Consider the following 13,195-nt stretch of genomic DNA (forward strand, 5'->3'; position numbering starts at 1 on the left):
GTTGGAGGTGGGGGTGGGGGTGGGGTCAGCAGGAGTAGAGAATCGGTTCCCAACTTCAAGGAACTTTTAACTTGCGAGTGTTTGCTACTTTATTAGTGTAAATTTGGAACTCTTATTGTCAGATTCTTTATTTAATATGTCTGGGATGAATTTGCCTCCCACCACTCCCACCCCACCCTGTTGCCCTAGGACATTTGACAATGACTGGAGACATTTTGATCGTCAGGGTTGGTGAGGGAGTACTATTAGCACACAGTGGGCGGAACCCAGAGATGCTCACGGGGCATAGGACGGGCCCCCAGAACAAAGAAATATCTGGCCCCAAATGTCAATTCTGCCAAGGTCGAGATACCCTGCAGTACGTAATATTACTTAATTTAATGTTGATTAATCACCTAGTAATAAACATGAAAAGACACAGATCATTTTTCTAAGGAAAAATTCCTTATGAGAATGTAATAACTTCTAATCAAGCTAGCATTTTCCCTGCTATCATTTTAATTACTTGCTAATCCAGAATATAAAATTTTAACTTCTTCAGTGGAATTTTAATATCTAAAGAAAATTTTCTAGTAGAAATGTTTTATTTTACAAACATAACTTAGCATGTAATATATTGGCAATTGATACGTTTTTGGAAAAGAAGAGAACATTGGCATGGTTAATAAACTTTGACTGGATTTGAAAGGCACTGTGGAATTGCTCCCTGCACATTCTTCCCTTCACTGCTCTGTTTAGACTCCAGTACATTTAGATGTTAGCCCCTGTACAGATAACTTAGGACATAGTACTCTTGGCCCTAAAAGGATGTTTTGATGGAAAATACTCCATGGATAACCCAGTTGCTTCACAGATGTCATTAGAAATATGTACTATTTGCCTTTCCACAAAATGAACTTTTTAATAAAATGGAACTTTAACAAATGGAATGGCTTGAAAGGAGAATCATTTGGAGATGCACAGACACCCTGCCAGGTATCCAACGGGGCACAGAAAAGCTGGACAGCTGGTCACTGTGTGTGGGTCTGAACTCATCCCTGAACCACCAGGGAGGATTCCATGGTGTCATAGACCAGGATGCTGGCCTGGGCATGGGTCGATGGGGCATGGGTTGGAATGCTTGCCCAACTAAACAAGCCTCGCCTAGGGTTGGAACAAGAGCAAGTGTGTTCTTATCACCAGTCTCCTACACTTTATACACCTTCAGTGCTGAGAGATGAAATTGATGTTCATGGTAAGAATCCTGAAAGTCCTTCTTAATCGCCAAAAAAGAATAATCCTGGCTCGGCGGCGCAGTTATCTGGTCACATGGCAGAGATTGTCATGACCGTGCCTTCCTGCCAGAGACGGGAACTGATCCTCGAACATCAGAATCACAGGAATCCATGTTTTCTGTTCCAGATCGTGGGAGGAAGGCAAGGTGCTCATCTTTGACGACTCCTTCGAGCACGAGGTGTGGCAGGATGCCACGTCTCTCCGGCTGATTTTCATCGTGGATGTGTGGCACCCAGAGCTGACACCCCAGCAGAGACGCACCCTTCCTGCAATTTAGCATGCTGTGTGCGCTTGGGACACACTGGAGAGAGGCTGCCTCTCCGGCTGCATCTCCTTGGGTGTGGAGATAGAAGTTCGCTCACCAACGCCCTTAAATGTCCTTGTTTTGCAGCCTGAGAATCTCTAAACCTCCTTCTAGGGTTAGAAGACACTAAAGGGAATATTTGCCTTGTGGCAATCTACATAAGAAACACCCTGATGTATTTCGTCCCCTGAGAGCACCGATCTGGTGCCTGTATTTCAGGTGAATACCCGATAGCTTCTACCTTGCCAGCCAAAGATATTTTTTTCTATTTAGAATGGGCTAAATCAGTGTACAGTGAGAATACATGTAGAAACTGTGAATGGATTGCTTTAGCTTGTAATTTTTCTACGCAGTTATATTTTTCTAGGGTAGCTAAGTGATTTTTTGTCATCACATACCACTACTTTCTTGTTGACTTCAATGACAAGCTGTGTAAAATGCTTTACTTCTAGCTGTTTAATGGTAACTTGCCTGGTGAACTCAGACTTCCCTTTTTTAATTATTTTTAGACAAAGACACTCATGAAGTAAGCAGTTTTATTTTCCTAATACAAAGGAAAAAGCTGTAATTATGCCAATGTCTATGAACTGTACAGCTCCCCGCCCACCGAGTCTATTTGCTTGTTTATCTCCCCTGAGAGCCAGTGTCTTCATTTCTCTCCTCCCCGTGGGAACGGTGGTCACACTGTCAAAGTGTCACTTCTTGCTAAGAGGAAGCTTTCACACTGAAAGGGGACATGGGATCATTTTATATCGAGTTATAAAAATGCCATGTGTAAATGTTTTTAATGCCAAGTGTTAGGGCTTAACAAAAAAAAAGTAAAATTTCTCCAAGTAAGAAATTTTCTCTCAGGATCAGGTAGAGAGGTGGCTGCTAGGGCCCTGGCTGCGGGCCTGGTGGCAGTCCAGGAGACGGGGCTGGGGCCCAGAGTGCCCTTGCTGTTGTAGGTCCGTGTGGGTGAGGGTCCGTGACAGGATTCCCATCACATGTTTGCCAAAATGTGAAGCAAGGCAGTGGAAGACTGAGAATGCCAGGGTCTCTGTCCGGAGTGTGGAGATTGTTCTGCTCTCTGAAAGAGCCTAGGAGCCTTCCAGCTCCCTTGCTTGAAAAACTTCTGCCATTTAAACATCACGTTGAAATAGCAATTGTTATCCATAACTTAGCTTTAATGTTACCCACAGCATCAAAATAGCTGTTGAGAATGGTCTTGCCTACTCATTCCAAAGATGACCAAGTCATTCATTTGGTAGATTATTAATGCATTAAATTTGTTTTTAAAATCAAAGCTAACTAGGAATGTTAGCTATGAGAATGTAATAATTTCAATGCACTTAAGCCAATATGAAAAAAATGCTGGAAAAATGATACCTAGGTTACCAAGTATCATTTATAGATTAAAGAAAAAAAACACTTGTGATTTCCTTTCCATCCAAGGACAAAAGAGGATGCTTTCTTATCTCATTTAAAAAACAGTCCTTTAAAATTGAAATGGACTTTTTTGCTTGTCCTTAAAGCCCATTAGCTTCTAGAAGAGTTTGCAAAGTATTTTTTGTGTTCCCTTCTGTTTTGCCAATATTCAAAAAACTCACTCAAATAGATGAAGAAGTATGTGAGGAAAATAGCAAAATTAATTACCAAAGTCCAGAAGAAAAGGCAAACTCCTGAAAAACCAAAAGGTATTTTTGTCCTTCAGTATTTATTGAACAGAGGAAATGACTGACAAAGGACGATACAATCAGTGCTCGTGTGGTAACATTCATGTCACTTACACAGTTTGGTTCTTGTATGTATATTGCACACACAAAGAAATTCAAAGTATAAGTTGTCAATGTTGAACCATCATCTTACAGTCATGTAATGAGATCATGGAATAAAGTAAAAACTAGCTCTTCACTTAGTAATTATATTATGGTATTTAAAATCAGGTCACTACAGGATCCTAAATATTGCCAATTGAAAAGCCTGAATTGTCGTTACTGTTGCAAAGGGTTGGCAATAATTGCATTTTAGGTACTTGGATTCCACAACTCCCTTATAAACCAAGTAATAAAATGGATTTTCTAATTCACTTTAATTCTTCATCTTTCGTCCCTATGTCGTGGTATATAAGAAAAGTGTTTCAGTCACCACATCTGGTAGAATTATTTCAATATTAATTTGAAATGTCTGTACAAAATGAATTAGTTTCATTAATACTGTGATGCAACTGGCTCAGAAATATTTTTAATTCTATTGCAATTTTATTTCAAGGGAGAAATACAAAAATTACTCCTGTTAATTGTTATCTACCAGTAGAAAAAAAAATTTAAACACTAGGTCCATTGAGAAAGAGATGTAATAAATGGGTAAGAATAGTAATAATATCCATTGAGGGTGACTTATGGCCAGTTGAATCACCTCTTTCTTTTGAATTTTGAATTTTTTAGCTAATAAATTAATCCTCCCCAATCCTTAATATGTAAAATCCTATTTTACTGCCCATTATCAACTAAAATATTTTTATTTGGCATTGAGCACCAGCTGGTCATACTCAAGAATGGCCGAGCCGTGCACGTGGCCAGGAGAATAAGAGATATCTGAAAACACACAGCTGGTTTGGGGAAACATGGCACAATTAAGAATATCATGTCCTGTGATATCTTTTAATTTTCTCTAATTTCCTTTGAATGGACAGTTGGGGGCTCATTTCTAAGGAGAATAAACAAAGAAATACAATGATCTTTGGCATTTCATCCTGCATTCCTAGTCTTCTCTTATTTTCAGCACTTGCATATTTAGCTATCCTTAAGGGTCTTCCTCCAAGACTGAATACCTACCCGCTCAGCAACAGCCAGGCCCTTTCTCTCTGTGTTTGTTTATCTGGTTGTGGTGGGGGGAGGGGGGTTAAATGCTTTAGTAGCGCTTTTCTTAGCTGCAGTGACCCAAGTGAGGCAACGTGAGTGGATTGACCAATCACTGACATATTTCCAATGAGACCCCGCCCTCCCACCCCCGTGTCTGCAGGCACGCGTTGCCTGTGGAAGTCACATTGCTAAGATGAAATAGTCATTTCACATTTTGTGCCTTTTTTTAAAGTCTGCTCATGATAATCAGCTGGTAGCCTGACAAAAGATGTGATGTCAAAATCATTTTTGCAGGATATCAAAATAAGCAAACTCTGAAAATAGCCAGACCTCGGAAAACATGCTCTTAGGCTGAACAAGTTGATGCTGGTGATGAGGTCAAAGAAAATAATTCAATAAGAATGGAAATTACTGGAGATACTATTGTCTCAGGGCTTTTACACTACATTAAACTTGACAACTGTGTCTGCACAGTTTTATTCTGATGTATCTACTTGGAAATGCACTTAATCTTAAATTGCAGAAACTGAAGGTCTCTGTGCAATGCCTCAGAAAAGTCCTTGTTCGGATGCAGTGTGCATCGAATTTAGTTTTTCTCTTTTCGATTCATTTAATACCATAAATGTGGGGGAGAGAGGGATCTTGTTTACATAACTGCCTTGCTTCATCCTCCATTCAATACCCTTACTGAAAAAGAAAAACGTCTCTCAAGTCTTTGTTCAACTTTGGCTGCTCCAGCCAAGGGCTGGTGACAGTCCTTACTGGGTGGCAGGAGTGGAGAGCCTTGTGTCAAGCCGAATGCACATGTCCATGTGGGTCAGTTGCGCCTGTGCCTCCTGGGTGGCTGATACCACTGATGGTTGGCATTATGCGGGAACATGGAGTGACTCAGGGATCAGTCCAGAGCCAGAAGTGGCTGAGTGTTCTCATTCTCTCCCTTCTCCTCATGCTTCAGGGTCCCAGCTTCTACCACAGACTGAGATCTAATAATATGAGAAGGAAGGAAAAAGATATAATTACAAAAAATGCATGATGGCAACAATTTGGGCATTCAGATTTTATGTTTCCCTTATTAATCAAGACATTCAAAATAACTATTTAATCCCCCCCTTTTGTAGCTCTGTTTTCCTTGCTTTTGTGTCTTCCGTACCACATTTTTACGGGGAGGAGCATCTTGGCATTCTTCTTTGCAGAAAACTCAACTATTGGTAAAAAGAACATGTATTCTAGACGCTGCCCCAGCATCTAAACATTCTACGGATCTTAAGGTGTATACAGTGAAATGAATTTTGTTTGATTTTAATGTTTTTAAATACTTTTGAGAGCCTTTGTTTCTCAAAGTCATGGGAAACTGCCACGCATGATGAAACTGTCATGCTTTGGAGTCACATGGTAAATACAGACTCTACTCCTTACTGGCTGAGGGATTTTTTAACTCTGGACCTTTATTCTCTTACCTGTAAAACAGAACTGTGACCTACCTCCCACCGTTGATAAGGACTCCGCTAATCTACATAATGCATTTGACATGTAATTGTAGTTAAAATTTATGGAGGACACTATTATCACCATTATGGCAATTACAGTAGTGATCTTTAGTTTCTGTATGTCCTTTCATATTGGAGCATTAGCCATTTCTTTCCTGGATTTATAACATGGATTGAAACTTAAAATTATTTTCCAGCTTATAGAGAGAGAGTTATAAGAGCTACCCACAGAGTAAACATTCAGTAAATGTTCACATACTAAAAAGAAAATCAGTCAAAGCATTAAGAGAATGGTTGAGCTACATTGTTCAAACAAGCAAAATTTACAAATGTGTGCACTAAATGGTTCATTCCGTGGCCTGAGTTGCCCAAACCCTCCGCATTCCAAGGGTCTTAGGAGAGACTCTGCCTTCCTCCTCTAAACCCTTGGGGTGTCCTGCCTGGTAAGAGCGTCCTACTGTACCTGAGACTTTGGGCCATGACAAGGAGTATGCTCACAATACAATTTACACTGAATGCCCATTTTTGCATGCCTGGGCGTTGGGTCACACTGCTTCAGTTCGACCTCTTGTGATGGGAAGGAGCAGGAGGAAGAGCTGAAGACTGAGTAGCTAAGGTCAATCACACACACACTGTATGCCTGTGTGACTGACCTCCTCGACCCCAATAGAAGCCCGGGGCACAAGGCACAAGGCGAGGTTCCCTAGTTGGTGACACTTTGCACGTGTCACACATCATTGCCAAGAGAATTAACCTCTATTCACGTGACTCCACTGAAGGACAACTGGAAGCTTGGAACTGGTCCAGTGCACCTCGACTCCACCCAATGCACCTTTTTCTTCTAATGATTCTAATCAGTATTTTTCTTTTTTGCTGTAACAAACTTAAACTGTGAGTATAACAGCTTTTCTGGGTCCTGTGAGTCCTTCTGGAAAATTATCAAGCCTGAGGGTGGTCTTAAGGACCCCCAAACACAAGCTGTAATTACACTAGTGTATGCACCTGGCATTGTTGTAAGTTCCTTACATGAATTAATTTGTTTTCATAACCCTAAAGAATGGCACTATTGTCCCCATTTTATAGGTGGGGGGAAAAAAACAAGGAACAAAAACAAAGAAAACAAGTTGCATAGGAAAAGCAACAAAAATACAGAGTGGAGAACAGGACAGGTTTACCACGGTCACACTACTCCTGGGTACACCTAAGGCTGCAGAGCTGTTTATCTAAAATGTTTAGTGTTTCTTCCACCTCACTGTACAAATAATTCTCTGCCTAAGATTCTTATCTCCACTCGGGATATGTATGCGCTGTAGAAAGCATAAAATCAAGAACCCAAGAAGCAAATTAATACAGTTGTCTCAAAAGAGTGGGTTTCTACTCTAAATATCAATGCAGTCAAACAGTTCAACTGTAAGTGTGAAGACTACCCTTTGAAAAGGAAATGGATTCATGTTTCCCTGGGACAGGAAGAGGAAGTCCCAGGTAGCCCAGCTCTTTCACACATTTTCTGTGCGTTCTCTCTTTGCATGAGTTAAAGCCCTGATGTGCACGGGGGTGGGGAGGGTGCTAGCAGATTACATATGGAGCAGAAAAGCCAAAAATTCAGGAGACATGAGAACACACCCAAATTAGCGGGAAGAAAACCAGAGAAGCACCCTGCCTACTCAGGTCAATTCTCTCCAGCACCTCGGACAGCTGCCTCAGTGCTTTGCCCTACAGGTCCTGGTGAAAATAGGCGATATGGATGACCATTCCATTTTACAGACCTTATATGGCTTTTCTCTTCTTTCATGCTAGGTGGCTTTATTTTACAACATGACAAGTGAGTCACAGCCCCAGAGTTAAAAGGGACTTTTATGTAGAGTAACCCAATAGGAATTATTCAGTGAGGGGCCATTCAGCCTCTTGAATATACCCAACTTGAGAACCACACTCCCCCAGCACCTAAAGGGGCAACTCTGCTATAAGTTCTTCCTTACATTGAACTAAAACCTGTCCTTTTGCAACTTCTATATGCTGTTTCTGGTTCTGTCTGCTGGAGCCATCAGGTCCACATAACATACTAAGTATTCATTGCCCTCCAGCCCTCTCATCACCCTCGCCAAGGCTAAACAGATTCCTCTTGTGCCAAGGTTTCTAAAACTCCCCACTCCAGCACCCTCCTGCATCTCTTTATCAACTGGTTGCCCACAGGGTATCATCTCAAAACAAAGTAAAATTATTGCTTCCTTTTTCCCCCTTTTTGTATGCTTCTGTTGCAGCATAGAACATGCACCTAGAATTGCATTAGTCTTTCTGGCACTCATACAACACAGCTGAGAGAAAATTTAGATACATTCACACATGCTGCTGTTAAACCATTTCTCTCCCATCTTGAAGGTGCTTGTTTGAATATTAAATGTCATCTTTTTAAAAAGATTTTATTTATTTATTTTTAGAGAAAGGGGAAGGGAGGGAGAAAGAGAGGGAGAGAAACATCAATGTGTGGTTGCCTCTCACGTTTCCTGGCTGGGAATCGAACTGGCAACCCTTTAGTTCACAGGCTGGCACTCCATCCACTGAGCCACATCAGCCAGGGCAAATTTCATTTTTTTAAAATTGGCTCGTATTTGCACCCTATCTGCCTCCTTTTGAATCTTGAAATTTGTTATCTGTCCACATTATTATCTGTGATTTTAATGAATATTGGATTTGTTTCCAAACTTTCCCTGCTCCTATTTGGGGAGCCACTATGAAAAAAAAATCTCAAATACTAAATCTTCAAACAGTCATTTACACTCACTCATGATAGCAAATGTTTGTGAATGTTTCCTGCTATATGCCAGGGACTGTGAGCAAATGTTGAGAAACCTTCATTCTTTCGTGAAAATATTGCTTTAGTTACCCAGCCCTAGACCCATGAACAGATGCAGGATTACTCTGATAGTACCCAGAGGAGAGGGATTTGGAGTGGGGGGAGGCATTAGCTCTAGAAGGAAAGGAAGGGAGAGAAAAGCTATCATTCACACAAAGACATCATTCACAGTCTTTGTTTAGGTGGCTCTCGCCCTCACCTCCACCTGGGGTCAGATTGGACTATGTGATTTCTCTCAGTACCTGTACTGGAAGTAGCACAGAATGCAGGTGTTCTTATCTCAGCCAATAAACGGTGTGTCTTGCGTGAGTGGTGGGTCACAACTGAACAATGAGGAGCTGGGCATGCAGAACCAAACCTAAGTTTCTCGTCTACATTTTCCCTGATGGAGAAGATAACGTGGCCTCTGCTTTCCACGGGACATAACTCCATTTGCCTGATCACACAATGGTCATTCGATATGAGTAATACTATATTATGAAGGATTTGAAGTCCATTGGAAAAATATAAAGCAAATGTTCTTTTAAAAAGAAAAAATAGTACAAATAAGTGAAACCGAGAGAAACACCCAAGATTTTAAAACTCTTGCCCTCAGCCCATTTAGCTGAGTCAAAGTGATTGCTGGGAAGACTGCTCCACTGTGCACTGATAAAAATGTCTCCACCGCTTGTAAACAGTGTGCTCAGGAATTGTGCATTTAGTGTATTCACCCTGCAGGAGCCACCTGCCTCACCACTACCTGGTCCAGATCACTCCGGGTGGTAATCTCTCCATTCAGGGGCTTTGCCTTCTCATAAGAAGCTTAACACTTCAGCTAAAGTAAACATTTCAGTCTTTTCTCTTGGGTCCTCTTTCCAGCACTGAAAGCCAGCTTAACCCCAAGGGCAGGCAAGGGAGGGATTTGAACTATTTCAGCCATCATTATCTCAGTGGCGTAGCAAACTACCCTAACAAAGGCTGCATTCTAGCCTTGATAGCCACGTTTTTTTTTAACTTTTTATTGTTATTCAATTACAGTTGTGTGCCTTTTCTCCCCATTCCTCCACCCCACCCCAGCCAAACCCCCCTCCCTCCCCCACCTCCACCCTCCCCCTTGATTTTGTCCATGTGTCCTTTATAGTAGTTTTGTTTTCCTACTGTATTCTCTCTTTCTTCCTCCTTGTCCTCCCCGTCCCCACCCGCATTCCTCCCTCCTTGTTTTTCTCTCTCCCTTTCTACCTTCTCCCTTCCTCTTTTCCCCTCTAAAATTTGCAACTTTCCCCACTTCATATCATCAAAGACCTATAGCCATGGTTTAATCTTTACTGATTCCAAAGATAAGCAAATTCCAGGAAGAGTTCATTCACAAATTGAGCTACCAAGCATGAATCAGCTCAAAGCCTCATTGTAAAATTTGTAAGAGGGAATTGTGTGTACTGATGCACCATTGAACCTGACACTAACTGCAAGACTAACACTTCAAAATAAAGACTGATATTTTTAAAATTCAAAATAAGTGATGAGACTGTTCCACCTGAAAGCTAACCTTGTTACCTTATATCTTACAATTTTTAGAGTTCACAGATATTCTCACCTGATTAGTAAGTATGTAGCTTCCAGCGCAACATATTTATAGTTGTTTTCAAATGTTTGAAGCAACATGGGTTTCTTTCTATCATAATACCTTCAGTAATGTCCTTGATAAGGAGTCTTAAGGAATATTTTAAAGACATGTACAGATTCTTCTGTTCAGCTGCCATACTGCTCATAATCAAAAATCACCCTTATAGGCAATATGCTTATGCTCAACGGGAATGATCAATGTTTACTGAACACAATAAATAAATTAATTTATAAAAAAAAACCATAAGTCTAAGTATTTTTCTTGTAAAGCAGCAAACCTTTTCACTATCAAAGTGAAAAAAATGAAAAATAAACCTCCCTCTAATTTGACAACACAATATCCTACTATTTATTGAAATATAAAGAAAACATACAGGAAAAATAAGTATTCTGTTCCTTTTTCAGTGAACTATTTTTAAAGTGAGCCGAACGTTCAACTCAGTTCTTGCCTATATGTACCATAACTCAAATTTAAATGTATAATGTGTTTATATTGAACTCTGATGGGCTTTGGCATGGACTGCACTTCTTATCACAAGGAAGAAAATTCCAACAGAAAGCAAGTGCGCTTTTGGAAAAGATAAAACCAGGTTGCTTCTGTGAAATCGGGCTCACAGGTAAATAGGACAAGAGCAGCCCTGTCCAACACGGGGCCCTAGCACGTGTGACCACGGAAGACTTGCCATCAGGTCCGTCTGCACTGAGGTGGGAAATAAAGCTAATGTGTTCACTGGGTTTCAAAGGCAGTATGAGAAAAAGAATGCAAAGCATCTCATTAAGAGTTTTTAAAATTATACGTGGAAACTATAATTCTTGTATACGTTATTAAATTAATTTCACCTGTTTTTCTTTACTTTGGTGATGTGGCTACAGGACAACTTAAAACTACCTACATGGCTCACGTGGTGCTCCTATCGGCCCGCATTGGTCTGGAACCTTATTTATTCTATCAAGCTTGTCGCTGAACCAGAGTAATATATTAATCCTCACTTACAAATTCATGGTCATCTTACAGAGCCCCAGCAACACTCTTCACTGTTATTGCTAATTTTGATTGTTCTAAGCCTTTTCACGTATTGATTTTTAACCCTCACACTGGCCCAATAAGGACTCGTGTGACACAAGAGTGACACAGTGAGTGACACTTGTTGCCTGAATTCTAATGAGAAAGAAACTTCCTTAGTTGAGGCTGCTAATTCATTATCACTTAGATGGAGGTGAACATGTACATTTTTAATCTGTAAATGAGTAAGTAATAGGAGGAAACTTTAGGAAGAAATTTCAAATATCTGAAGAAACGTTCTTTCTAGACATAGACGACGGCTGACGTGAACTTCATATTACGAGTCCAGATCGTTGTGTTTGCTGTTCGTCACAAGGGCCCTCTGAGAGGTAAACTGGGGGGAGTGGGCTGGGCGAGGGCCTAAGTCTGAGGGCCTCTTCTTGTCACCGCCCATGTCCGCAGCTCGCGGTGGGACTCTGCAAATCGTCCCACTCAGTTTCTGACACCATGTTCTTCAACTGCAAAAGGGTGACCCTGGTGAGCTGATACGTTTACCCCCGAGATTTTCGGGACCGTACCAGACCAGGTTACCATCACCTTTGTTCTTGGAAACAGACTTCAGTTTTCAAAGTCCTGCAATTCAGACTTTAAGCTACTTGGCCCAAATAGTGTACCTCTCTACCTCAGCACTGGGTTTTACCTCCTTCTGAAAAAAAGCATAGAAATACCAAAAATGAGAAAAGATGGTGAGACATAGAATGCCTTCCTGATGTTAGCATGTGCCCAATATATTTAGTTTCACAGCCAAAAAGATTTACCTTTTAAAAGTATCTTTCACTTCCATAAATTTCTAAGTGTTGAATTCAAAGCTGCCAGGTGCTACTTAACGCTTTTTCTGTGTCATTGTTAAAGTGTTTTAGATTCTTTCAAGTATCCTATTGCTACAAATGGTCCCTTGTCAAGTCACAATTTCCCGCTGCAGTAAGTAGCTCCCCTCTGACATGTAGCCACCAAGGGTGTTCCGTGTGCACAAAAATTCCAACCAGCAATCAGTAGATCTTGTCGCAGCTGAAATCAGTTTAAGACTAGTTTGGAAAAAAAGATTTCAAGTTTATTTGGGTTTTTCTAGAATTGTTACCTCCCATCACCATGGCTGATTATAATCAGAATCATCATGATCATCCTCATCACCACCATCATCATCACTGAAAACAGTCGCCATTTACTAAGTACTTGCTGCCTGTCAGGTTCTGCACTAAGTATTTGGCCCTCATTGTCCTTGTTTAATCCTCACCAGACTCTCCTGAGGCTGGTAATGTTTTTTTTATAAAGATTTTATTTGTTTATTTTTAGACAGAAAAGAAGGGAAGGAGAAAGAGAGGGAGAGAAACACTGATGTATGGTTGCCTCCCACACACCCCCCAGTGGGGACCTGGCCCACAACCCAAGCATGTGCCCTGACTGGGAATCAAACTAGCAACCCTTTGGTTTTCAGGCCAGTGCTCAATCCATTGAGCCACGCCAGCCAGGGCTGAGGCTGGTGTTGTTAATTCCATTTTGCAGATCAGGAAACTGAGCCTTAGAGAAGTAAATTAATTTACATAAGTTTCCACAGCTAGTTGTGGAACTAGAATCTAAACCCAACAATGACTCTAGAATCCACGTTCTTAAACACTATGCTATTCTGTATAAGAAATATCTACAACTTGGTAAGACACCAAAGGATGGAATACACACACACACACACACACACACATCAGGAGTTGTTAATATTCAAGTTCTCAGAGAAGCATTTCTACTATTGTTATTGATGAATCCAATGGTTAA

The 13,195-nt window shown here is 40.8% G+C and overlaps 2 protein-coding genes across 11 annotated transcripts in view; one reads left to right on the plus strand and one right to left on the minus strand.

The window, feature by feature from the left end:
• Positions 1-3,647, plus strand: part of ASPH (aspartate beta-hydroxylase) — a 204,374-nt gene extending 200,727 nt beyond the window's left edge. For all 10 annotated transcript variants that reach the window (XM_053929580.1, XM_045204921.3, XM_045204919.2 and 7 more), the window contains one exon: positions 1,402-3,647. In XM_053929580.1, the coding sequence (XP_053785555.1) occupies positions 1,402-1,552 (151 nt within the window). In that variant the 3' untranslated portion in view covers positions 1,553-3,647. The remainder of the gene's footprint in view (positions 1-1,401) is intronic.
• Positions 3,648-4,035: 388 nt separating this feature from the next.
• CLVS1 (clavesin 1) overlaps positions 4,036-13,195 on the minus strand; it is a 167,409-nt gene continuing 158,249 nt past the window's right edge. Inside the window, 1 exon segment of the mRNA XM_045204923.3 lies at positions 4,036-5,405. Within this exon segment, the coding sequence (XP_045060858.2) occupies positions 5,318-5,405 (88 nt within the window). The 3' untranslated portion in view covers positions 4,036-5,317.

Source organism: Desmodus rotundus, chromosome 8, assembly GCF_022682495.2.
Source record: "Desmodus rotundus isolate HL8 chromosome 8, HLdesRot8A.1, whole genome shotgun sequence".
Classification (NCBI taxonomy): Eukaryota; Metazoa; Chordata; class Mammalia; order Chiroptera; family Phyllostomidae; genus Desmodus; species Desmodus rotundus.